At 40.9% G+C, this 25,489-nt stretch overlaps 3 protein-coding genes across 4 annotated transcripts; 1 reads left to right on the top strand and 2 right to left on the bottom strand.

The window, feature by feature from the left end:
• Positions 1-223: 223 nt before the first annotated feature.
• On the bottom strand, positions 224-4,950 carry cas (castor zinc finger transcription factor). Of its 2 annotated transcripts, XM_070207350.1 has the most exons (5): positions 4,476-4,950; positions 3,775-4,073; positions 1,806-2,496; positions 1,348-1,739; positions 224-1,284 (listed from the first exon to the last, which is right to left on the bottom strand). In XM_070207350.1, the coding sequence occupies exons 1-5, from the start codon at positions 4,756-4,758 to the stop codon at positions 853-855; spliced, it is 2,097 nt and encodes a 698-aa protein (XP_070063451.1). In that variant the 5' UTR covers positions 4,759-4,950; the 3' UTR covers positions 224-852. The 2 variants fall into 2 exon arrangements, with proteins under 2 accessions (XP_070063451.1, XP_032292889.1); XM_032436998.2 differs by having other exon boundaries at positions 3,775-4,950.
• Positions 4,951-14,512: 9,562 nt separating this feature from the next.
• Positions 14,513-24,994, bottom strand: LOC6629647 (CCA tRNA nucleotidyltransferase 1, mitochondrial). The gene is made up of 3 exons (XM_002053521.4): positions 23,784-24,994; positions 23,386-23,726; positions 14,513-14,549 (listed from the first exon to the last, which is right to left on the bottom strand). Exons 1-3 carry the CDS (start codon positions 24,912-24,914, stop codon positions 14,528-14,530), a joined length of 1,494 nt encoding a protein of 497 aa, XP_002053557.2. The 5' UTR covers positions 24,915-24,994; the 3' UTR covers positions 14,513-14,527.
• LOC6629646 (probable RNA methyltransferase CG1239) lies at positions 22,170-23,380 on the top strand. The gene is made up of 2 exons (XM_002053520.4): positions 22,170-23,093; positions 23,162-23,380. The coding sequence occupies exons 1-2, from the start codon at positions 22,260-22,262 to the stop codon at positions 23,324-23,326; spliced, it is 999 nt and encodes a 332-aa protein (XP_002053556.1). The 5' UTR covers positions 22,170-22,259; the 3' UTR covers positions 23,327-23,380.
• Positions 24,995-25,489: the final 495 nt, after the last annotated feature.

Here is a 25,489-nt window from a genome sequence, read left to right as displayed (position 1 = left end):
CAAGATCAGCTTCCTCACAAGCAGCGCCTGCCTTCACAAGCTGCAGCTGCTGCTGCACAGAATATGGCATTCAGTTTTGCCGATATGGAAACATGAAAGTCATGGTACATCAGCTGGGAGTTTCATTTAAATTTAGATAATCAGTGGACGAAAAGGAAAACTTCGCTTCAGCTATGATAAATATATAATAAATAAATTTTAAAAACAATTGTGAACTTTTCGATTTTTAAATATTAAACATATATTTCTTAAAACAAAATTCATAGGATAATCCGAAATTAAAACAAGAATTTTCATTAACATATCACAAAGAAATTTTTATTTTTGTATTGATTTAACCCCATTCAGAGAAAAGCTCCTAATTCCCGCTTAAACTAAAATTACAAATATTTTTTGTACATTCATTTTAAGGACAAGCAAATTAGTTAAGCTAAGGAAAACATCACAGTTTTAGTTAAACTAAATTCAAGTTTTATTTTTTTGTTTTTGTTCGAATTGCTGAAATTTTTGGATAAAAAAAGGCTTTAATTAAATAATAAACAAATATATACAAAAGCGAATTCAGCAACATTTTGTCAAGGCTTTTGAGCCAACAAAATGTGGCTGAGTTGGCTTTTGCAGAAGATATGGGCTAAAAAAAAAAAAAATGGCAAAGGAACGTCCTGGCCATTGCATCAACATTTCACCGGTACCCCTTAAACGAAAACCTGCTTAGAGCCTGATGCCTGGCCGCTGTCTAACAAAACGTCCGAATCAGTCAGTCTTCTACATAACTACGACTACCTCTACCTCTATACACACACATATATATATACATCTATTGGCATATGTTGAGCGCTAGGACGTTCCCATCTACTCCTTGAACTGCTCGGGCTTAATGCTAAACTCGCTCTTCGGTTGCTGCTGGACGCCCGCCGCTGCCGCAGCAGCCGCTGCGCTGAAGGCGGCCAAATTGCCAAACATGGACGCATTCTGTGGCACGGCCAGCATATTGGCAGCCGCGGCGCCCGGATACAGATTCTGATAGAAGAGCGGATTCTGCAGCTGGAAGAGCGCCATCAGATGCGTCAGCTGGAAATTCGGAGCCGTTGCAGCGTCCGCGGCAGCTGCGGCGGCGGCAGCGGCCGTAAAGTTGGGCATCAGATTGGGGAAGAGAGCGCTGCTGAGTGCATTGCTGTTGGGCGGGGGCTGGAACTGCGCCGTTGCTGTTGGCGCCGGATTGCTGTCGGTGTCCTCCAATTTTAAACGTTTCGCTTCCGATTGCTGTGCATCGGCGGGCAGTTGCTGTGCGAGAGCAAATCATAGATAAAGTAGCTGGCGGGAATTTCACAAGCAGCAGGCACTTACAATCTTCTTGGGCGGCCGACCACGTTTGCGTGCCAGAAAGTGTTCCGCGGAGAGCGAGGAAAGCGGTGTGGTGGAGTTGGAGCTATTGCTGTTGGTGGCACTGGTCGGCAGCGGTGTGGCATCCAGTGAGGTGGTGTCGTCCGTGTCCTCCTGTTTGCTCTTGAACTGCTGATAGGCCTGTTCGCCATCCTGGCGATCGTGCTTGCGCTTGTGGCTAATCATTTGGCTGCTCGAGTGCAGGATGTAGTTGCAGTTCTCGCGAACGCAGTGTATATGATTGCACACCGTGGAGAACTTGCAGGACTCGAAAGGACACTGCTCCGTTTTGAGTATCTTCTTGAAGCCATCCTGCGTCAGCTGATAGTCCTTCAAATGATACGTCTTGTGCTTGTCTGCAGAGTGGGGCAACCAGATGCTGTAGACTTGAAGTGGAATATACGATCTGAAGGATCACTCACCCATATCGGCCTTGTTCTTGAAGGTGTGGTTGCAGCCCTCGCGACAACAATGATAGTGCGATATCTTCTTGCCGTAGAAGGGGCAATCCTCAATGCGACAATTCTCGTGGGCGCGAAAACGCCGGAAACCCTCGTTCACAATCTCCGAGTCCTTGCGATGGAAGTTGGCATGCATCTGCACATCGCTGGTGCTCACATAGACCTTGGGACAGTGCTCGTAGACGCAGTGATAGTGGGTCTGCTTCCAATTGTAGGCACAGCCATCGCCATAGGCGGGCGCGCAGTCATCCGCGGAGGAGAACCGTGCAAAGCCCAGTTTGAGGCTCTCCTTGCGCTTCTTGTGCCACTTTAGATGGCGTATGATGTCATCCTTTTTGCTTAATATCTTGCCCTGGCAGGGCTCATCGTAGCAGTGGAAATGCTCGCGCAGCGTCTCCTGGCGACACAGCGTATTCTCGCACTCCAGATACGAGGACACCTTGCGCAGATTCTTTAGATTATCCTCGTTCTGCAGAAAGGCATCCAAGCTGCTGGCCGTGCTCAGACTGACAATGCCCTTGCCCTGATCACTGGACGGCGGCGGTGTCAGCAGCGAGTTGCTTTGTACCAGGGGCGTGCTCAATGTGGCCTCATTATCGATGCTGGTGACGACATTGTAGGAGGAGTCCGCTGGCTGCTTGACGGGCGTGTACTGCAATGCACAGAGCACAGAACGAACGGCTTGTTAAATTAAATAATAATAATATTCCTACAAAATCAGACTGCTTGGTGCCAGTGGCCAGTGGCCAGCTGCAGGGTTGAGGAACCCACGCGTTGTCAATACAGCAGCTGTTTGTTTTCCTTGGAATCGAGTTGATGTTTACATTAAGCAAGCAAATTGCGACAAAGTTTTGCTTCGGTTATTTTTTCGCGCAAAGCGCACGAATATGTTCAGCTTCCACACATTTGTGTCGAGCCACTCTCGAATTACAGACAGCGTGGGAGTTTATGACAAACATAAAAAAAAAACACAATAAAAGGCTGAAAGAAACCAAAAGACAGGGCAGAAAAACTTGGCTTGCTTTTAAAATCACAGTTTTCCACCAGGAATTGGGAGTGTTTGAGCGGAATATATAAGCTGATACTTTTGCTTAGTTTAGTAGCAAGAAATATATTAGGAATTAAATTAATTAATTTTAGCAAAACAAACAATGTTTAAAAAAATTACAAATACTTGAAAATATTTTGAGTTGCTTGTAAGCAAATATTAATAACTTTCAGTAGCCGTAGTATATAGAAGCAGAAGTATAGGCAGTAGTATTATGTAATAGTAGTAGTAGCAGTAGTATAAATGTTTTTAATAAAAGTAGACTAGGATTAATAGGATTAATAGTAGAAAAAGTAGTAAAAGTTATAGTACATCTACTGCAGTAGTAGCTGTAGTATATGTAGTAATAGTAGTAGAAGTTGTAGTAGCGGGAGTAGTATAGTAGTAATAGTATATACAAAATAGCAGTAGTAGTATTTATATGCAGAAGTTAGTTTAGTAATACTAATAGATGTAATAGTTACATTGTAGCGAATATAGAAGTCATATTAGTCATTTAGTAGTAGATTATATGGTACATTAGTCGCAGTCGTTGTAGTAGATATATTAATGGTAATATGTGCATTATATTAAGGGTAAAATAAATAAAGTAGTATTAAAAATTTCAAAACAGATGAAAAATGTTATATTTTTTATAAAATATACTCAAATGAAATTGATGAATAAAATTTAAAAATCTTGTACAATATACGTAGCTTATCATAGTTTGCTTTTTCAAATGCAACTCAATCATATTTGTTAATTAGTTATAAAGAAACATATCAATCAAATGATAATTAAAAATCTTTTAGATAAAGTATCTTGTAACTTTATTTTGAATGGAAAATGCCCGAAAAGAAATATTATATTTTTGAAGGAATAATTCTTAATTAGAGAACTTACCATGCTGGGCGAGTCGTTGCTGTCGGTGGTGCTCGTACTCTCCAGCGGCTGTATGCCGGACAACAGGAGCAGCTTCTCGGTGCTGGCGCTGGTGCTAGCATCATTGGTGCTGGCCAGGCCCGAGGAGCTGCAGCTGTTCAAGCTCGACAGCGGCTTGTCGTCCTCATCATCGAAATCCTGCTCATATTTGACTGTGACTGCCGAAAGGTTGCCAGCTGCAGATGTTGCTGCTGTTGCTGCTGCTGCAGATGTTGCTGCTGCTGCTGCTGCTGCTGCTTGCTCGTTTGGCGTTGATGTCACTGTGGAGGATTGCAAAAAGTTATTTATGGGAAATTGCTCGCTTTTCAGGGAGCTGGGAAAACACTCCAACAGCGTTTGCTGCGTGGAGCTGGGCGTGTTGGGGGTTAGTAGCAGGTTTGTTGTTGATGTTGTCAGCAAATGTTGCTGCTGTTGCTGCTGCTGCTGCTGCGGCGGCTGTTGTTGTTGCTGCTGCTGCTGCTGCAGCAGTTGTTGCTGTTGTTGTTGCAACATGTACTGTGTCAGTGGTGACAAAGTGCTCAGCAACATTTGCGGCAACTGATAGGCAAAGTTAGTGTTTGTGTTTGTGTTTGTGTTGTTGTTAGGTGTTGTTGGTGTTGTCTGTGTTGTTAGTGTTGTAGCATTTTGCTCATATTGTTGTTGTGATAAAGCATTCAAATTACTATTGGGACTACAACTACGGCTACTACTACAGTTCGTGTTTTGCGAATTTGTTCTTTTCTGCGTTCTTGTTTTGTGTTGATGTTGCTGCTGCTGCTGCTGTTGTTGCTGCTGCTGCTGTTGCAGGCATGTGCTGCTGCTGATATCCTCTTTCTGTGTGTAGGAAAAGCTTGACAGCTGTTGTTGTTGTTGTTGCGGTTGCTGTTGCTGCTGCTGCAGTTGTTGTTGTTGCTGCAGCAGGTTCATCATATAAAGCTGCATCATAAATTCCATTTGATTTGACATTTTGTGATCACGTTATATATTTTTTTATTATATGGATAACACAGCACGCAAAATCAATTGATTTCTCTTTGATATAAAATTCTTGGTTCACAAGATTTTCACAGATTTCACAGCACACGCTCGACTCAGATCACGATCTTCAGATACTTATGACACGTCTCTGGCGATCCTCGAAGTTCGGCTGCGCAGCTCAAACTGTTTCAACTCTTCCGCCACAGCCAGCTAATATAGCAAATATTGCGCAAAAGTCCCTGCAGCAACCCTCTCTCTAAAAAACAATATACGAGATGTGCTCTTAAAAAACTGATCTGCCACTCGCTCTCGCAGTTCCGCACTCTCGACTCTCTTAAAAAATGAAAAACCTTAAAGCGTTGCCCGCTTCGTGGTGGTGGCTGCAGACGCACAACCCTTATAGTTTATTTAGCGCCCCGATTGTGGAAATTGTGAGGAAAACGAAGCGTTTCCCTTGCCTAACATGTTCTGAGTTTGTCGCCGTTTTTTGCTAGTTTTTTGCTGCCGACCAATAAAATGCCAGCGTTCATGTAAATTTCTGCAGAAAAGCGAGTTTTTTAGGTAAAAATGTCATTGCGAGCACCAACGGCTGCTCAGGAATTTCCCCTGTGCATTGTTTTGCGAAGAGAAGAGAAAAATTGGAGAAATGTAAAGGAATGTTATGCGACTTTTTGTGATTAGAAATAATTTGAAAAAAATATATATATACGAAGTAGAAAGAGAAATATGTTTAAAAAGCAAAATTAAATAAAACATATACTAAATATCAATAGATTTTGATAACAATCTTGTAAATTTGGGTATGGGATATAAATTAAATTCACCTTTGCTTTTTTAAAATAATTAAAAAACGTCTAATATTTGCTACTTAATTAAAAATATATTCCATTAAAAATTTGGTGGCGATTTTAATTATAATTTTACTTTAAATATGAAATAAAATATATTTATATTTTAAAAGTCATTTTATACATATATTTCATAATTTTTTAAAATATTTTTAATAAACGCCAACAAACTATTTAAAGATTTTACAAAATAGAATTATAACAAATATATCTAAAAGTTTGCAATAAATATTTGGTCTTGAATGTTTACGATATAGTAAAGTATAGCAAAGTGTAATATAGTTTAGCATATATATTATAGTATTTAGTAAATAGTTTAGTACAGTACAGTGTTGTATAATTTTTTTTTTATTGTAGTATTGTATATTAGAATACAGTGCTGTACAGTTTATTACAATTTAGTATGGTATTGCAAAGTTAAGTATATTTAAAAATTTTAGCAAAAACACAAATCAGACTCTTCTAGAAAACCATCGCAAATTTCTCATTGACGTTATTTTTTTTCACACAGCATCGAAAATTAATTTAAACGGATGACAGCCTTTCCATGGGTACATTCAAAATAAAAGTCGCACCAAATGTAGAGCCCGCATCTTGGCCTGTTCAACAAATCCTTATGCAAATTGTTTGCACAATTCGATCTAAACTTTAGAAACTATTCAAAAAAATGGCGCGCAGCAATTGGCACAGCTGCGATTCATATAATAATCGAATGGAATCCATTCAAATGCAAAAAATAAAACCATTTTTGGCGCACAAAATTAAAATTACAAACGAACAAAAAAATCTGCATTACAATCGCGCAAAAAAACTCAATTAAAAATGCCAAAAATTTTCATAGGCCTCGGCAAAAAAATTTGCATATAAAAAAAACGTTGCGAAATTGCGAAACAAGAGCAAACCCTTAGAAAAAAAAACGGTCGCCTTCAAAGGACGCGACATGTAACATCCGCTGCGCAGGCGCACAAAATCCTTTCCAGTGTAATTTGCATAAATTATTGTTGTAAAATATTGGCACGCAAAAGGATTTGCATAATTTTGGCACAGGCGCAGCGACCCAGCCTCAGGCGAGAGCGGGCGACATGCAGCAGGAACCATCATCAGGAACAGGATCAATACCAGCCACCAGCCAGTGTTATGCAAATCGACCTGTGACGGAGGAGGAGGAGGGTTACCTAGTTTACCTCATCGAACAGCGCACGCGCGCCATGTGGAATGGAAATATATGCAAATCAGCTGAGGAAATAAATGGAAAAGCAATGCAAAAGGAAATCCCTTGCCGAGCAAATCGATTGGCGAGGGGCGGAAGTCGAACTGCAGCCATCGATTGATTTCGTATGCCGAGCAGTGGATGGGAGTGGGACAGGGAAAGGGATTGCTCTGCTGGTTTGTCACTTGGTTGGCGAATTGAGATTGAAGTGGATTTACCAATTGTTGCCATAATTGAGTGACATGGATAAGAGAAAGGCCAAGCGGCCGGGCAAAGCTACGATCTGCATGCATCTACCCAGCTATTGATTACAAAAAAGGTTCCACGGAAAATGGCAACTGAGCAACGAAGCAACTGACGGAAATCTGCATGAAAATGCGCACAAAAGCCCAAACATAGAATAGAGTCCCGATCCCGAATCGCTTTGTCGACTATAACTACGAGTAGAATCCAATCCAGCCCTGTTTTATTTCTGTTACTGTTTCTGTTTCTGTCTGTGATTTTATTTTAGTAGAATGCAAATTTGCATATGAGTATTTCATATTCAGTTACAAATGTTTCCATTTTGTGTTTTGGCTTTTGTCTGCCAATGCGAGCATTGATTGCTACTCGTCCTTGTTCCTGCTCTCTCCTAGAGCTATGGAAAGTCAATAGCAGTGTTATGTTTAATTTCGCAGGATAACAATCGCTTTGCTCATGGAGCGACAATTATTATTTCTGGCTCTACAAATGTGTAACTCTTGCCATCAGGATAGAGAAGGAATTAGCATTACATTGGGGAATCCTTTGGCAGGCAAATTGGATGACACGTTTCAATTAGCTGAAGCCAACTGCGAGAGTGGAGAGTGAAGGGCACGTCTCAAATATAAATATAAAAGCCCACACAAAGCGATCCGAGTTATGGTTTTATGGGAATTTAATTGATGGTAACGCTGGTCTTAGTTGAGTGTATCAGGAGTATAGAGAGTGTTTATATCTGCGATGCAATCAACGTGAGAAAATCCTTGGGAACACTTGGAACGCATCTTCCTAATTACGACAATTGCCTGTGGCATCTTTTGTCCTTTCCTCACAATTTATGCTAAAACGTAAACAAAACGCGTTTGAATATTCAAGTGGAGGGCCGCATCAGTGGGCCGGGACACCCTTAGGAGCCCAAGGATAAGATATCCTAAATGCATCGATATTTTGCCTATTTTCTTCCTTTTTGTTATCCTTTGTTTTGGGATGCGTTTGGCCGCAGATTTATTGCCTCAACTAAATCTCAACTTTTACCCCCGAAAACGGGCAAGAGAGTTCTCAGTTCGAGCCCTAAGTCTAGATGATATTTCAATAAAGTCTTGGCATTTTGCGAAATTTTGCATGAAACATTTAACATTTTGTTTGCTCAATTTCTTTGACCCTTGGCGAATGCAAAGGTTCAGTTTGCCCTTCTTAATGAATGAATACCTACAGAGATTGTGAATGCTAATAAGATCTTAATTTTGTCAAAAGGACACGCGTGCATTTCAGAGAACAATAAGGACACAAGCGTTAAGTCGCAGATTATCTTTAAGAATTGGCCTGGACAGTGAGGGATGAGCTAGGTAACCGCGTCTTGACCAAGGGTCAGCGCGTGTTCTTTGCATTGTCCCTAAAGGATTTTGAAGGCACGCGCCGCTCGTTCTTATTGGTCAAGCAGTCAAACAGGTTTGCCGAAAGGTGTTAAGTGGTCATTTATGGTGGTCATCCTTTGAGCGCGTGGCAGGACCCTTTGGGACAAATTGAGATGGTCAACAAGTCGGTCTAATGCCGCCATTTTGTGCGGCGTCCAGATGTGAATGCGCGGCTATAATTTATAACGGTTATTTAGATATTATCCTTTGAAGATGAAAAGAAAAAAAACTTGAGAAAAGATTTCCCATCTGAGCCCTGGCCTTCTGGGCAATACACAATGAGGCGAAAGCTGCAATTTTATTCGCTTTTGCGCATCCTCGATACAAAAAGGGTTGAAGGGTCGCCCAAAAGGACGAGTTTCTTGCCTAAAAACCGGACCGGACTCACGGCCGCGAAGCCAAATGAAAGTAATCACACACCGAGAAACCGGTTTGGACACTGGCATTCAATTTTCGAAAAGGCCGCGAAGAAAATTTCAGCCAAAAATAAAAAAAAAAAAGGACGAACCCCTTCGAGGAACATGGCATATGGCGGTCCATTGCGGGATCTGGTCAATATGAAAATACAAAAGCGGCAGCAGCATCGCAACTGCGAGTTGTCCTGGCAGTTGCCAGCGTATCCTGGTTCTGGGGTGGCAGTTGGGCATGAGTTGTTGCTTTTGTTGCCTCCGCGGGACAGCAGGACAATGGCGGCTCAAAGGGTTCGCTTGCGGTCATGCATTCAAATTATCTTCCCATTTTGTCTACAATTGGGTATCCTACTTCGAATAAGTATGACAACATGTTCAACATTGTCCTGCTTGGCATTCGAGAGCTGCTCGTCCCAGAGGTCAGCCATTTTGTTGAACCTAAACTTGAACCCAAGCATGTTCCCAAATTAACGGACATTTCTCAAGAAATTCGCAGGAAATCCTTTTGGGGCACAAGCTACAAGCGGACGGTGATAGATTGAATCTTTTTTGTGATAAAAAATGCCGACTCGTTATCAGATGTTGCAGCCTCCAGGATGTCGCGTGCTGCTCCTAAAGCAAAACTGACCCCGGCACTGACCATTGACAACCCTTTCACGCTCCCGACAAGCCATCGGCCAAGAGACGGATCATCTCGAAACTGGTTTCAATGAATTGACCGGCATTAAATTATTTAATGACTCGGACGCGTGTCCTTTGCCGGGTTGGTCAGTCAGATGGTCATCGTACGCCCTTAACTTCCCCTAATAAGTGCTCAGGATCTTAGGACAACACTTCGCACATTTGCATTGTCATTTGCAATGACTTTATATCCTTAAAGTGTCCCATCTTTTATCAGCGAGAGCATCCCTAAGCAGACTTCTGTGCTCACAGTTGTGTTGACAAAAGATCCCATTTACCATCCCCGTGGTCATTGATAGCCTCAAAGATTTATGCAAAGCGGCACCCAATCTATTCGTCAAGGGTCAAGGAAGTTGACCAAACAAAGTGCTCAAAGAATTCCTTCGCAAAATAACTACATAATGCATAAATGCCAAGACTTTATTGAAATATCATCTAGACTTAGGGCTCGAACTGAGAACTCTCTTGCCCGTTTTCGGGGGTAAAAGTTGAGATTTAGTTGAGGCAATAAATCTGCGGCCAAACGCATCCCAAAACAAAGGATCACAAAAAGGAAGAAAATAGGCAAAATATCGATGCATTTAGGATATCTTATCCTTGGGCTCCTAAGGGTGTCCCGGCCCACTGATGCGGCCCTCCGCTTGAATATTCAAACGCGTTTTGTTTACGTTTTAGCATAAATTGTGAGGAAAGGACAAAAGATGCCACAGGCAATTGTCGTAATTAGGAAGATGCGTTCCAAGTGTTCCCAAGGATTTTCTCACGTTGATTGCATCGCAGATATACACACTCTCTATACTCCTGATACACTCAACTAAGACCAGCGTTACCATCAATTAAATTCCCATAAAACCATAACTCGGATCGCTTTGTGTGGGCTTTTATATTTATATTTGAGACGTGCCCTTCACTCTCCACTCTCGCAGTTGGCTTCAGCTAATTGAAACGTGTCATCCAATTTGCCTGCCAAAGGATTCCCCAATGTAATGCTAATTCCTTCTCTATCCTGATGGCAAGAGTTACACATTTGTAGAGCCAGAAATAATAATTGTCGCTCCATGAGCAAAGCGATTGTTATCCTGCGAAATTAAACATAACACTGCTATTGACTTTCCATAGCTCTAGGAGAGAGCAGGAACAAGGACGAGTAGCAATCAATGCTCGCATTGGCAGACAAAAGCCAAAACACAAAATGGAAACATTTGTAACTGAATATGAAATACTCATATGCAAATTTGCATTCTACTAAAATAAAATCACAGACAGAAACAGAAACAGTAACAGAAATAAAACAGGGCTGGATTGGATTCTACTCGTAGTTATAGTCGACAAAGCGATTCGGGATCGGGACTCTATTCTATGTTTGGGCTTTTGTGCGCATTTTCATGCAGATTTCCGTCAGTTGCTTCGTTGCTCAGTTGCCATTTTCCGTGGAACCTTTTTTGTAATCAATAGCTGGGTAGATGCATGCAGATCGTAGCTTTGCCCGGCCGCTTGGCCTTTCTCTTATCCATGTCACTCAATTATGGCAACAATTGGTAAATCCACTTCAATCTCAATTCGCCAACCAAGTGACAAACCAGCAGAGCAATCCCTTTCCCTGTCCCACTCCCATCCACTGCTCGGCATACGAAATCAATCGATGGCTGCAGTTCGACTTCCGCCCCTCGCCAATCGATTTGCTCGGCAAGGGATTTCCTTTTGCATTGCTTTTCCATTCATTTCCTCAGCTGATTTGCATATATTTCCATTCCACATGGCGCGCGTGCGCTGTTCGATGAGGTAAACTAGGTAACCCTCCTCCTCCTCCGTCACAGGTCGATTTGCATAAAACTGGCTGTTGCAGGATATGCTGGCTGGCTGGGTCTTGGGCTGGCTGGCACCTCCCTTAAAAGTCGCCTGTGCCAAAATTATGCAAACATTTGTTAAATGCGTTTTGGGCATCAGGTCCTTTCGGCAAAAATTTACATTATGCTTTATTAATGCTATAACCCACATAAGGGTTGTAAGAAAGTAGACGTTATTTTTTTTGGAAAGATTGGCAGCTGATTTTTGGTTCGATTTAATGAACTTTTGCACATTTCGCTGCCAGGCTAAGAAAATTAATTGAAGAAGCAATTGTAGACATTTCTCTGACAATTTTCACGCTTTTCAGCGAAAACAAACGCAAAACGAAAAAAAAAAACTTGGCCAAATAATTTATCATAAATATTTGCCTTTTCAGCGAGTGTCCAATTTGATTGATGATCCTTATGAGTTCCTCAAGGCTGCCCAAAATAATCATTAGTGAGGACTCAAGTTACGATCGCAGCAATTTTCTCACGAGTTTCTTGTAGATTTTGCAACACAAATAATTAAAGTTTCTTTTTTTTTTTTTTTGTAGGGTTGTGCCGCAAAACTAATGACAATATTAAAATAAATGATATCGTGCAGTGTTATAAGATACTTTTGCCTAGGTATCCTGCAAATATTTATCCTTTCCTTTTTTGGGCAAAATGTTGCTAAAATGCGCTGGAATTTGAGAAGCCATCGAGGCTGATAAAGGAAGGAAACTGATTGAACATCGAAAGGGTTGCAATTGGAGAAACTTCTAATGCCCGTTTTTCGCAACCCTTGGCAAATATCCTTTCACTGCATGGGGTCAGCTAGCAAAGTTCCCTGAACTCGGCTGCAACTTTAACGCACGAAAAACGTAGAGAAAAATATGAAATTATAATCTTATTACAACGTCACAACAAACAGCAGCACAACACGGCGCCCCATCCTTGGCATCCTTTCTTCTTTCTTTTTTTTCTCTCTCGTTTCTGTTGATCATCTTCAGCTGCCATTTCGGAGCGTCTGTCGAGATCCTTTGCCTGCAAATTGCGTGCCAGCCGGAGATACGCGCATTGCCGAGACATTTGTCCTTAATTCTTACTCTCTTACAACGCAATCCTTTCAGCTACGCACACACACACAAGCGTGTCCTTACAAAAAGGATTACGCCGCATGCTTAGACAAATAGACGGTTGGCACACATCTTGTTAGGAGTTTGGCTTCCAATTGAGGGTGGATTGGTTTCCTCTTTTATTTCATTTTTTATTTTTGAGCATTTTCTATACGAATTTCTTTTTTTTTCTGTGGAAAAATCTTCGACGCAGTTTTGGCAGTTGCGCAATGAGGCGCACAACGCCGACACAACGATCCTATACAACAGGATATCATGATCGAAGCGCTGTGTTTTCTTTTTTTTTATACAATTTGGATTTCAGCTTGCTTGAATTTTTGTCAAAACTAGACGGTGGGATATATGATGTACACATACTGAAGATCCGCCAAATAAAAGCGCCATTGATGGAAAATCTTGAATTAAAACAGAAGACAAAAGCTAGTCTCGGGCAGCTTCGAATGTAGCTGGGTTTATTCGGGCTATGTTTTCTTTCTGCAAATTTTATAGCAACTAACTTCTTGTCCCATTTCCACAGCTAGACAGATTCCAAAGATAGTAAAACCGAATTGATGGTATATCAAGTTTTTGATCAATTAAAGAAAAGTATACATAGCGATAATTTAAATAATTTGTGTTTGTTTGTTTTTTTTTTAAAGGAGCTTCATAGATTCCTGGTAGAAGCATATAAATGGAGTATGAACGCAAACTTTTCACAGTTGCGAGTGGAATTTTTCAATCAAGCACATGCATCACATAAGGTACAGATACCTTCCTTAGCCTCCAATTAGTCGGTCAGTCAAAGAGTTTGATTGATATACATATGTATATATAATAGGCAATATATTTTGTTTATTTATATGGCAATTACTCCGTCCTGCTAGGTAGCTAGCTTTAAATCTGGCTACATAAGCAGCTTTCTTATTTGTTTCAATATTAATATTCCATTATTTCTCTATCAGATCAAAACTAAATAAATATTTATTATAACTTTGTTCTATCAAAAATATAAACTGAATTAGCAAACATATTGAAGATTTGTGCCTCACTTTTTCATTTCAACCTTAAATATTTATTAAATATTCTACGCAAGGCTTGACCTGAAACTGTCAACACAACTCGTTAAGACGTAATCAATGCGTGTTCTGTCCTCGTGCCTCCGCCTCAATGTCAATGTCCTGGCCACCAGCTGTTTCCTAATGACTTGCACAATTTATGCAAATTGAGTGTCAAATTGGGACGTCGAGGTCCTGTCAAGCGAGAGCCACGTTATACGGCAATTAAATAGGGTTTTTGCTGTTGGCCAAAAGTTTTTGCAGCAGTTAGTTGTCTGTTTTGTGAAAAACGAGCAAATCAATTTTAATATAAATTGAAGTTAGTTTTGGGGCATTTGATTGACAGTACAAATTTTGGTCTGTTTCGGGAAACTTGCCGCCTAAGCAAACATTTGAGGATGCGATTCCGCAAGTATTCCCAGCACATTGTCTCTGGCAAGTTTGATTTATATTTGTTTGGACATTCAAGCAGAAAAATTGCAGAAGAGCATAGCAGCGTGGTTCAGAAAAAAAAGATTTCAGCAACCCAACCCCTATTATAGGGCTTGCAATTTCGCCTCAACGGAAATGAAAGAAAAATAGGAAAGAACGCAATGCGAGGCAGTCGAGCATAAGGACACTTTTGCCACAGCTTAGTGCAGCCGGCCAAGGTCAGGGTCCATTAGGTTAAATGATATTGATGATGATGATGACGATGATATGGCTGAGGATGGGGCCGTTGATCAGCTGGCCGTCTGGATTGTCTACAGGGTGGATGGGTCTCTTCTTGAATCTGTTCTTGGCAAAATTTCTCACATTTTCACACACAAATTTATTGAGCTGTTTATAAAATATTCGCATCGGTTTCCGTTTGCTAATAAAGCAATTAATAGGATTATATATGCAAGGACTTGGCCAGCCATAAGTATGTTGACAGCCTCCTGGCCAGGAGGTCAAGTTACGCTGGTCATTTCGCTAGCTGTTTTGCCCGGCTTAGGGGTGGCAGAGTAAATACCTAAAAAAAAGTGAAAATATATTTTCATAAAAACCAAATGAAAAGTGTTCACAGCTTGTAATGTGAGCTAAGCCCCTGCTTGATTGATGATCCCGTGGACAACTTTCTTGGGCACTTTCTTAGCGCCAAGCCATCGAACATTTATTAAGGGGTTGTTTTTGCTATAAAAAGTTTCAGATTTCCTGCAAAAGGAAAACCATCAAAAAAGGATACAATTTTGCTGCAAATCCTTTAACGGAATTCAATGACAAATGCCGTCTTAATGACGTCAGCTGCAGCAAAAATTTGGCATTGCGAGATTTATGTGAAAACCGTCTCGCCTCGCCTCGTCTCGTCTCGCCTTATCCTTTAGCCAGCTTCTGGTCCTGCCGGCACCAAAGGGTTGCACATATGCAATTTTCTTCTTAAGGGTATGCAAAAAGTGTTTTACGGTTTTCTGCCTGTCTGAGCAAAAGGATTGCACAGCCTTTCGCAATTTCCGTTCAACAACTGCATCGAAATTCATTGGCCTGACGCGTAATCCTTTTTGTTTCCACTGGCAGAACTCTGTTGCTATATTCCTGACATTTGATATTGCAAATTGCATAAACACAACTAGCTTGGGAAATTAATAAATTGATGATTTGCCTGCACAGTTATTTGCTAAAGGGTTGCACTTTTTCCTTTCATTTCCTTTTATCCGCTGAAATGCTTTGGCCGAGAATCGGCTTGAGAAAATTGCGATACGAGATTGTGGAAATTGGAACGGAAAACGTTTGTATGGATAAGGGTATAGAAATGGCATGGGCAAATATTTATGTGAGAAAAACTTGAAGAAAAGCATTTTAAAGCTTTTTAAAGCAAACGAAGTCACAAAGACACATAACTCTAATCATACCAAATGCCAGAATATGGCCGGAATACTGAATTTTTGTTAATAAAATAAAAAAAGAGAAAATAAGGATATCTTCAGTATATCGAAGATTTGATACTATATCTAGGTAAGAGCTCATTGTTCCTTTGGTTCTTCCTATAGAGGTAAGTATATTATATACTATAGTAGTACAATCTTTATAAGATTTGGCTCAAATGTGAGCAGCATTGTTTAACTAATAAAAGCCGGGTTTGATCAAGATATCTTGATAAACAAAAAAGTTGTCCATACAAGAACCTACTATATGATATATGAATTTTGAGCAACGGTAAGACGAAACTATACAAAATCTACTTTCAATACATGGCTACATCAACTAGGGTCGGATCGGTCTGGTTCTAGACCTCAATTTTATTTAAGCGAAATCAAGTGAGAAGCAGGAACTATGGATATATATTTATATTTCATAGACGTCCGATAAATTTGTACAAAATTGTTGTTTATTCAAAGCATAGTTCTGTCTCTAGACACAAGCCAAATACGAACATATTCTAATCCAGATTAAGGTCTTAATCAAAATACTCAGTCCCGTTCTCCAGTATTTGCACAATTCCAATCAACTTCACACAAACATCAATAAATTGAAATACATGAATATATAATGGGAATCAATTAAGTAACCCGAAAACACACAAATGCCTGCCTGAGGACTGTGTCTTAGCCCGACTATTGGCACTTGAGGAAAATTAACATTTAACACGGTTAATGCCAAACAACAAAACATCAAAATCGAATCAAGGGGCTGGAGCAGGAGCAGAAGCAGGAGCAGGGGCAGGGGCACAGGCTCTATTCCTGGCGCGAAGTAGAAGTTCAAGTCGAAATCGGATCGCAGGGAAGCAACAAATTTGCATAACATTGGCACAAGTCAAAAATGCGACAAGCCCCAGAGAGTTGCACATCCCTTTCGGCGGGCCGAGCCAGGACCTTTTCAGGACACCCGCTTAATTGAAAATGCCAATATTATGCAAATTTCCCAGAAGACTTCGGTTTTGCATAATCATTTGGGTTACATTTATGTCTGGCCAAATTGCAAGCTAGTGGAAAACGCGGAAAATTTATGCATTTCCATTTGGCAGTTGCCCATTCTTACGTTCTGTGAATAATATTATCTTTATTATGTTTTTTATTCATTTATTTTTTTTTTGCATACCAGCTGATCGAAATCAGTGTGAGAAATGAACTTCGAATGAAAGTTTTTGCTAATGTGGGAAACTGGCAAAAATGCTAAATGCTAAAATCTATTTTGTAATTAAATCAAATGCCTGGGAACTTGTTTAATATAAAGAAAGCAAAAATATGATAATCTGAATACCCACATTACATTCAAAGTATTTGAAACTTTTATAATTACATCTCCCACATTTGGAATCTGCTGACCAATAAGAACGTTGAGCATTTCAAGGATATGGGCAAGTAGGATAAGCTTAGTCTTGTTTACTGCGATTTGCTGTCCAAGTCAAATGTACCCAAGGAGCTAAAGCACCAAGGCTGCAATTGAGCTGACTAATGTTGGCAACATTTTGCAGCCCAATTCCATGCACAAACTGACTGAATTCTTATTGTGAAGCTGTTGGCAAGGACATGCACTTTGGTGCAGTCAAAGAACGCCAAGGTGCACGCCTGAGATCTTTGAGTTTGCCAATTCCAAGTTCTGCAGTCTGTATAGAATTTTCTTCAACTTCAAGGATCAAATGATGGCCGTGTGCTTGCGCACCGCGAAACCAGTAAAAAAATATATATAAGAGTAAACAGTCAGATCCTTAAATGCGTTTACTTAAAAGTTGTAGCTTTCCATCCGTTCGAAATTTACTGAAATCTTTACACACCTTTCCAGTGCTTGAGTGCATTTTGTCAATTGCCAGCACAGAGATCATTAATATGTTGACCAAGGCCACAAATTTGCAGAACCTCAGATCATGAAATACTTGCTTATAGACAAAGCATGGCCAAAATTCATTTGAAATAAAAAAAAAAAATAAAAGTAAAATACTTTTGTGTTTTTGCAAACGTGACTCGAAAAACTTCGGCCATTTTTATATGTTTGCCCATAAATGATTTTAAGAGCGCACAATTCTCTCTTTTCCAGCCAATTCGCTATCTCTTCCTCTCTCTCTCTCTCTCTCGCTTGGCAAAAAATTGTGCGGGCAACGAGACGAAGGTCAGCGAAATATTGTTGGGTACACGCAACGCTTTTATGTGTGTCCTAAACAATTGAACACGCTGTCACAAGCGACAGCGGCGCACAGCATCGGCATCGGCATCGGCATCAGCTTTATGATCCTTTGTCCTTTGGCTGCGCAGCTACCCCTTTCCCAATGTTGGCCGTGGCACAGGCAAAACCTTTGCCAAAAAATGTAGCATTTATTTTTTTGTAAATTTCAAATCACAATTTTCAAATGAAAATAAAAAGCTGACAACAGAAAAAGGGTTGATAAAGGCTAAACACATCGCACTTCCAACAGTTTTAAGGAGCTGGAATAGGAAAAGAGAGAAGGGAGGCGGAGATGAGACTCATTTGGCAGCATCTCTGAAAATCACAACGCGACTGACCAATTGACCACTGGCAACTGCTTAAACAGCAGCACGTGCCACCGCCGGAGGATGTTGCAGACAGCAAAAGCAACAACAACAACAACACACAACAATAACAATGCCGGATAACTCGTTGGTCACTTGGGTCACTTAAGGGGTTAACTTGGCTGGACACGCGTCACCCAAACAACAACAGCAACAAAGTACATTAACATAAATGCAAAACACACAATGAAAATTATTTTCCACTTTTCCTGAAAAAAAAGCGGCAGCATAAATGGGCGCAACTCCGTGTTGTGGTCATAAAGCGATTTAGATAAACGAGTTTTCACAACAAATTGTGTGAAAATTTTCTGACCAGTTGACTTGAGCCCATAATTAAGCAGTTAAGCTTTTGGCATACTTATGTGGCATATCAAATTTCCAAAAGTAGAGAAACGAAAAAAACACTCGCATTTTCCGCGAGAGAAAAGTTGCAGTCGCAGCGGTAGGAAAAGCGCCGTCAACCCATTTCTTTTCTTATTGAAACCCTATACAGCCATCGATCAGCGAGCGAGCGAGTTTCCGCAAATATTGCAAGGAAATGGAAAAATTCCCACAGTGCGAAAATCGCCGGCAAGGATTACAATCGTGTGCGTTGAGAAATTTATGAGCGATCAAATAACCGAAAACGAAAACTCAGCCAGGTATCAAAGGGTGCAAATAAAATTGCAAGAGCGAAAGGTCCTTGATGCTGCGCGGCCCGGGTTCAAATGTGTCACGTCTTATGATGTCACTTTTGCAGACACAGCAACCCCGACAGTAGGCAGCACAGATAGTCATCATCTTCAATTCTCGATGCTGGATTCTCAATCCGTGTTCTTCATCCTGATCGGGTTCACAGTAAATTACGCACAGAGGTGAAACGCAAACAATAAAAAACGGCTGCTCCTTGATGCCTTGACGGCCTTTGGCAACCCTTGCTTAAGCATTTTTCATTTTTCTTTCATTTTTCCCTTTTGGTTATTTTGTTTTTTCTAGTTTTTTTTTTTTTTTTTGTGACGAATTTAATGATTTTTGCCTCAAAACTGAAGCGATTTTTCATTGACCCAGCGCGGGGTTGGTTCAGAGATCGTCTTGGGGTTTCCTTTTGTCTTTCTGTTATGCCAGCTTGAACTGGGAATTGCATTCACCCGTGCACGCACAGACTGCGGCTTAGCAAGGCCTCTGGCCTCGGCCTTGGCCTGGTTTTGTGGGTCAATGTCGCATTAAGCCCAAATTTATGGCCTCTGAGTGCCAATAGTCATGCAGATTAATGAGCCAAGGGCAGCAAACGTTTTGCCCCAGACTCTGAACCAAATGACTCTCCTTCTTTGCTTTTCAATAATCCTTTATAATCCAGGCCAAGAAAATTATATTAAATTCAAAATGTGTCTTAAATTTGTCCTCTTCGTTGACATATGCTATAATTTGTTAAAGTCTATAGCCTAAATAATTTAAACTTAAACTAAAACTTCAATCAACATGACTACAAAAAAATCAATAAAGTTTTTTACTAATATTCTTACAGCTTTCTCAATTGGAACTGAGCTTAAAGATTTTATACAATGTCGCATTCTGACTAAAAAATTAAATACACTTTTAATAAAAAAACTTTTCTATATAGTTTAATTTATTTTTACTATTTAGCATATTCAGAAACTAAAAGTTAAGCGTAAATTTTGTAATTTTATATTCATATATTTCTATACAATATTCATCCATCAAAATTTAATTATAAAATATCAAATCATCAAAAGCAACGAAAATGCAAGTAAAGGTGAGCTAGCCGAGGTTGCCCGACTAAGAGATACCCTAAGCCTAGCGGCAAGCTCGCGTTTAAATCATTGTAGCTTCGTGATTGATTCCGCGTTTATTGTGCGATCTTTATGATATTCACATTCAGAAGTTTAGAGTTTTTCCAATTTCAGGAGGAACGATAAGTTGTGAAAAAAGTGAAATATCCTTGACATCTCGGCTGACTTTACTAGAAGCTACACATTCAGTTAAATAAACTTTCCTATTATAATGCGAGGAATGGACAGATGGACATGGCTGGAATATAAATAAAATTTATGCTATTGCTTCATTTAGCTTGATGCATACTTTTCCATAAAAACATTATACCCATTTTACCATATGAAAATGAGCATAGGGTATAACAAATGTAAAATCCGCACAGACTTTTTACTTATCCACTGTACGTGGCCGTTGGTTTTTCGCTACAACAACAAAAACAATAACAAATAGAAGAGCCCAGCAGCTTGGGAAGGGTAACCTCAGTTCAAAATAATTTGATGCTAGATTTGTATGCATATTATGGGAGTAGAGAACAACACGCTGACCCAAAATTATAAAGTTACAACTGCAACCCTTTTGCTACCCCCCGATTGAATTACACGTGAGCCGGCGAGACGATGGACCTGAATATGGACCATGGCCAGAATCGACCCCTGGGCAGCAGCAGCAGCAGCGGCAGTGCTTGCTCGTCATGTTGTCAACTTTGGCCGTGCTTGTTAGCTGCGCCGCCCCTTTAGGGTTGTGTATATTCAAATTTGATGGCAGCCAAAGGATTTGACCAAACAAATCCTTTCTAATTTCAGTCGGGCTGCTGTTGTGCCGCGCATGTGCAGCAGATTAAACGCCGGACGCTGCGCAGCTTTTGGGCAAATGGTAAACGGGTTTTGAATTTCATATGCCGCATGATGCATGTCCCTATGTCCCTATGTGTGTGTGTGTGTGTGACCCATCCATCAGCGCTGTGTGGACGTGCGGAAGCTGCAGCGCAGCTACAACTACAAGTCATTTGAAGTTCTAATAGACGTTGCATCCTTTTGTCGACAAAAGGCAAAATAAAATAATAATAAAAAAAAAAAAATAAGAACTGGTTTCCAATTGCGCACATTTGGTCCACAATTCGTGGTCCATGGTCCAGGTCTAGGTCCAACGCCCAACCCCCTGACGTGCCTTATGAAATGAAATTTTATTCAAATTTTATTCCTTGCACGTTGTATGAGGTTTTTACCGGGAAATGTCTTGTGCAGCATGTTTCTTTTTATACACTTTTTTTTTAATTTCATCATTTATTTTCTAAAATTTATCTCTTGCCGCTTAATGAGCACTTCGGACCTATGTGTTTGGAGAGTTTTATGAGTAATTTTCGAGGCGTTTGTTTGGGTAAATGCGAAGGAATATTGAATCATAAATTTAACATGCAAATAATGAAGACTATTTCAAAGTTAAGACTCATGATATTGCCTCACAAAGGAGCACCCAAATATTATTAAAACATTTACTTTTTAAGAATCGTACTTATAAGAGGCTGTACTCAAACAGCTATTCGCTATGCACCTACGCTCATCCGAACCCTTAGAATCTGTATTTGGAAATTTTTGACACGCGACGGTCACTCATTCAAATTCAACCCCTGCAAACACTTCAACTGACCGCTGGTCCACACACACCCAAAAACAATGCTTCGTAACATGATTGCCATAATTTGTTATACAAGCTATTTGGCTGTTCCCGGTGTCTGTCCCTTCCACAAAGGGGTCAACGAGCACGGCACACGTTCGTTCGGTTTAGCGGTTTCGCGTTTCAAATAGTCGTCGAAACGTTTAACGGAAATTTCTGACAATAGCAAACGGAACTGCCAATACGCACATGTATTATTCTTCCATTAGCCTTGCTTTGTTATGCAAATTGTGCGAATTCTATTAACCGCCAACAACTCAGAACAGTTGCAGCAGGCAAGGTAGCAGGATGGGAACACTGAAACATTGCGCGCTCAATAAAATCAATATGCAATAATCCCAGCCGCTATAAATTGATGAATGTGCCTTGAATAATTTTTTTGTGAGAAATGGGGGTTGATAATTTGCATATTGCAAAATGTAGAGTAAGCACGCTTATGTTAAATTTGTATTAAATTAGCCACTTATCTATTAATATTTAAGATAATATTTATCTTTTGCTATTGATGTTTTTCTTTTTCCCGCCTATCTTTTAAACGAGCGTTAGGCCGGCAAACTCATTAGACAGTCGGTTATCGTGTTAACACTTAACAGAAATACTCCACCAGATAATAACATTTAACAGAAACACAGTTAACAGAATCGCAGAACAGCTGTGCAAAATATACATTTCTGGTAACTTACAACACTGCTCTAAGCAGAATCCGGTCATCCCGCTAAATATTTTGTTTATTTTGCGGTGATCGGAGTTTAAACGTTTTAAAACGTTTAAATATGGAAGTGGAAAACAATAACAACACGATTGTACCTGAAAACAAAAAGGAACACTTTGCTTATAAGCGCTCAGCAAGTGTCGAGATTGAAGACAACGCTGAAAAGATCAAAAGGCTGAAACAAAATGGGCTCGAGACCAGCAGCGCCGCTCAAGGAGCGGACCCACATGTGACTGAGGGCACAAACAAAAAATTGGCGGCACAGCGACCACCCGCACAGAGTCCCAAGAAGCGAATTCAGCTGGACAATAAAAACGTAGCTGGACTGGACAAGAAGCCCAAACACAATAAACATGAAACGTTCATGTTTGGAAACTATAGACACTACTATGGGAAGCGTATACTGGACAAGGACTTCCATGACATACGCTTGGATGTGCTGGCCACGCAGCCGGAGTTGTTTCGCGGAAAGCAATTGCTCGACATTGGCTGCAATTCGGGTCATTTGTCCTTAGAGATAGCCAAGAAATTCGAAGTCAAGAGTCTTGTTGGGCTGGACATAGATCGCTTTCTCACACACGAGGCTCAGATGGCCGTGAACCTACTCAAACGTGCCAGCAATGTTTCGGCAGCGAATGCTGCCGGCAGGTTTCCATACAATGTGAAATTTGTGCATGGTAATTATGTGCTGGCCGACGATGTCCTGCTCGAGATAGAGCGTCCACAATACGACATAATCCTATGCCTATCCGTCACCAAATGGATACACCTGAACTTTTGTGATGCAGGTTTGAAGCAGGCATTCCGACGCATGTACCTGCAGCTTCGTCCCGGAGGCAAGCTGATACTGGAGCCCCAGTCATTTGACACCTATAAGCGACGCAAGAAGCTTACGGTGAGTGGACCACAACAGGACCTGATGTGTTCCTTCTAAAATTTCTCTCTCTCTCTCTCTGTTTGCAGGATAACATACGAGAGAACTACAATGCCATTCATTTCAAGCCAGAACAGTTTACAGCCTATTTACTTAGTCCGGAGGTGGGCTTTGCCAGCATGGAACTAATGGGCATGCCAGAGCACTGCAAAGCAGGCTTCAAGCGTCCCATACAGATCTTTAGCAAAGTCTAGTCTCTATCAACAGTTTTTGGTTTTATCATAAAAAAAAGTTAATAAGAAATAGTATTTACTGCGTGCGTTGCTTTTTATTGGGCGACCCGGGCGGTGACTGCAATCGCTCCAATATGGCGGGCAGGCTCTCCAGAAGCTGTTCTGATGTCAGCGTAAAATCGCTGTCCGCCCAGAGCAGGCGCAACTCGGATAAAACGAGGCCCATTCGTTTACCCACCAAGCCGTAACCCTTGAGCGTGTTGCCGTTGATCGGAAGGTTGGGCGTCTGCCAGGCCTTGAGTTGATTGTATAGCTCCAACTTGTTGGCATATTTCAGCAGCTGCTCAACATAATCGCGTTTGGCATACGGCTGCAGGCACAGTTTCTGATAGTCGCGCAGGGTATTATAATCGGAGTCTACCTGAAAATGAAATACTGTGAACATTAAACCCATTTATTTAGTTTTTATTATAGTTACCCGCTGCCGCTGCTGCGTAATAAACAGCGCCAAATCACGCTCGTAAGCAGACAGCTTTAGGCGCTCGTGAAGCTTCATAGCCTGCTCGACGGTGTGCAGCAGAGCCGTCAAATACAGTATCGGATAATGTGGCTGCTCAAAGCGTTTCAGGTCGCCGCAGAGACGCTTAAATTCGGCTATATTTGGCTGTGTTGGCAGACCACATTGCTCCAGCAGGTCACAATTATGCATTTCCAGCATTAGCTCGAGACCGAAGTTGCCTACGACAATCTTCTGCAGCTCTGCCCAAATGCGCTCCCCACTAATTCGTGATAGGCCAGCTGCATTCGCCTTTATAGCAGCCAGGGTGGGCTTGTCGTGTGATTGGGCATCCGCTGATATGCGTCCATAGAAGCGAAAGTAGCGCAGTATGCGCAAATAATCCTCCTTGATGCGCACATCGGCATCACCCACAAACACCACGCGACGCTGCTGCACATCATCGTAGCCATAGAAGTAATCATAGACTGTGCCGTCAAAGCCTAGGAACATGGAGTTGATGGTCAGGTCGCGGCGATTTGCATCCAATTGCCAGTCGGTGGTGAACACCACATCCGCATGACGTCCGTCTGTGCGCACATCTATGCGCAATGTGGTCACTTCGAAGTTCTCTTTGTTGTGGATGCGCGGCGTGATTGTGCCATGCTTCTCGCCTTTGGCGTTGATCATGCGCACCTCCTCCTTGGTAAACATTTCCTTCATCTGGTCCGGTGTCGCGGTTGTGGCAAAATCAATGTCCTTCGGCTTAATGTTCATCAGTATGTCCCGCACAGCGCCGCCTGCAATGCGCAGCTCATAGTTGTATTTCTTGAAAAGGGCCACCAGAGCCTTCAGTTCCGGCGTAAATATGCTATGGAACTCCTCACTGTCGACCTTCTTGAATGCGGGATTCTCACGCATCCTGGGTGGCTTTCCAAGCTGTGCTATTATGTCCGCCGAAAGTTCGGTTGTCGTTTTGGCGATTTTTGGCGGTGAGGCCATGCGCCCCGCAGATGTTCTTAAATGGCTGGTACGCTGAATGCAACTGGCAGCAATAAATGCAGTAACACGTGGCACGATCAAAGTCTTCGTAAAGTAGTGTACACCATGCATTTGAAAGCTTTAAAGCCGGCAAAATCAGATTGTTTTCTGACAAAAAACAAAAAAACAAAAACAATCAACAGAATTATGTTAAAGCAGCTGAACACATAAAATGTTTGATTAACAGAATAATGTTATTACCAGCGTCAGCTGGTTGTGTGACTATCGATAATAATATCCAAAATCTGTTATCGGAGGAAATGACTGTTGAATTTAAATTCATAGTTTTAACGTCCCCTTTCTTTCAAATTGGATGGGTATTGCAATATAACATTTTTAAAATGGAAACCAATCTCCATTCATAATAAATAAATCATATACATAGCATTTATACACAATTTATTATTTATAATCATATATATTGCCTATGTTACCAATTTGCTCATTTTGCAATTCCTTTTGCCTTTTTGGCGGCTGCGTATCCACTCAACAGTTTTACATATTACGTAAATTTCAATTTGTATCAACTTTTTAGGCTTACAGTAAAACATTATATACATAATTTTAGAGCGCGGAAGTACCAATTCAATAAGATTGCTTTGAAGCTAAAGTTAGGCAATATAGTAAAATATGCATTGATCACAATC

Source organism: Drosophila virilis, chromosome 2 (assembly GCF_030788295.1).
Source record: "Drosophila virilis strain 15010-1051.87 chromosome 2, Dvir_AGI_RSII-ME, whole genome shotgun sequence".
Lineage (NCBI taxonomy): Eukaryota > Metazoa > Arthropoda > Insecta > Diptera > Drosophilidae > Drosophila > Drosophila virilis.
Note: the sequence above shows the minus strand (reverse complement) of the source record. Positions and strands in the feature narration are given on the sequence as shown.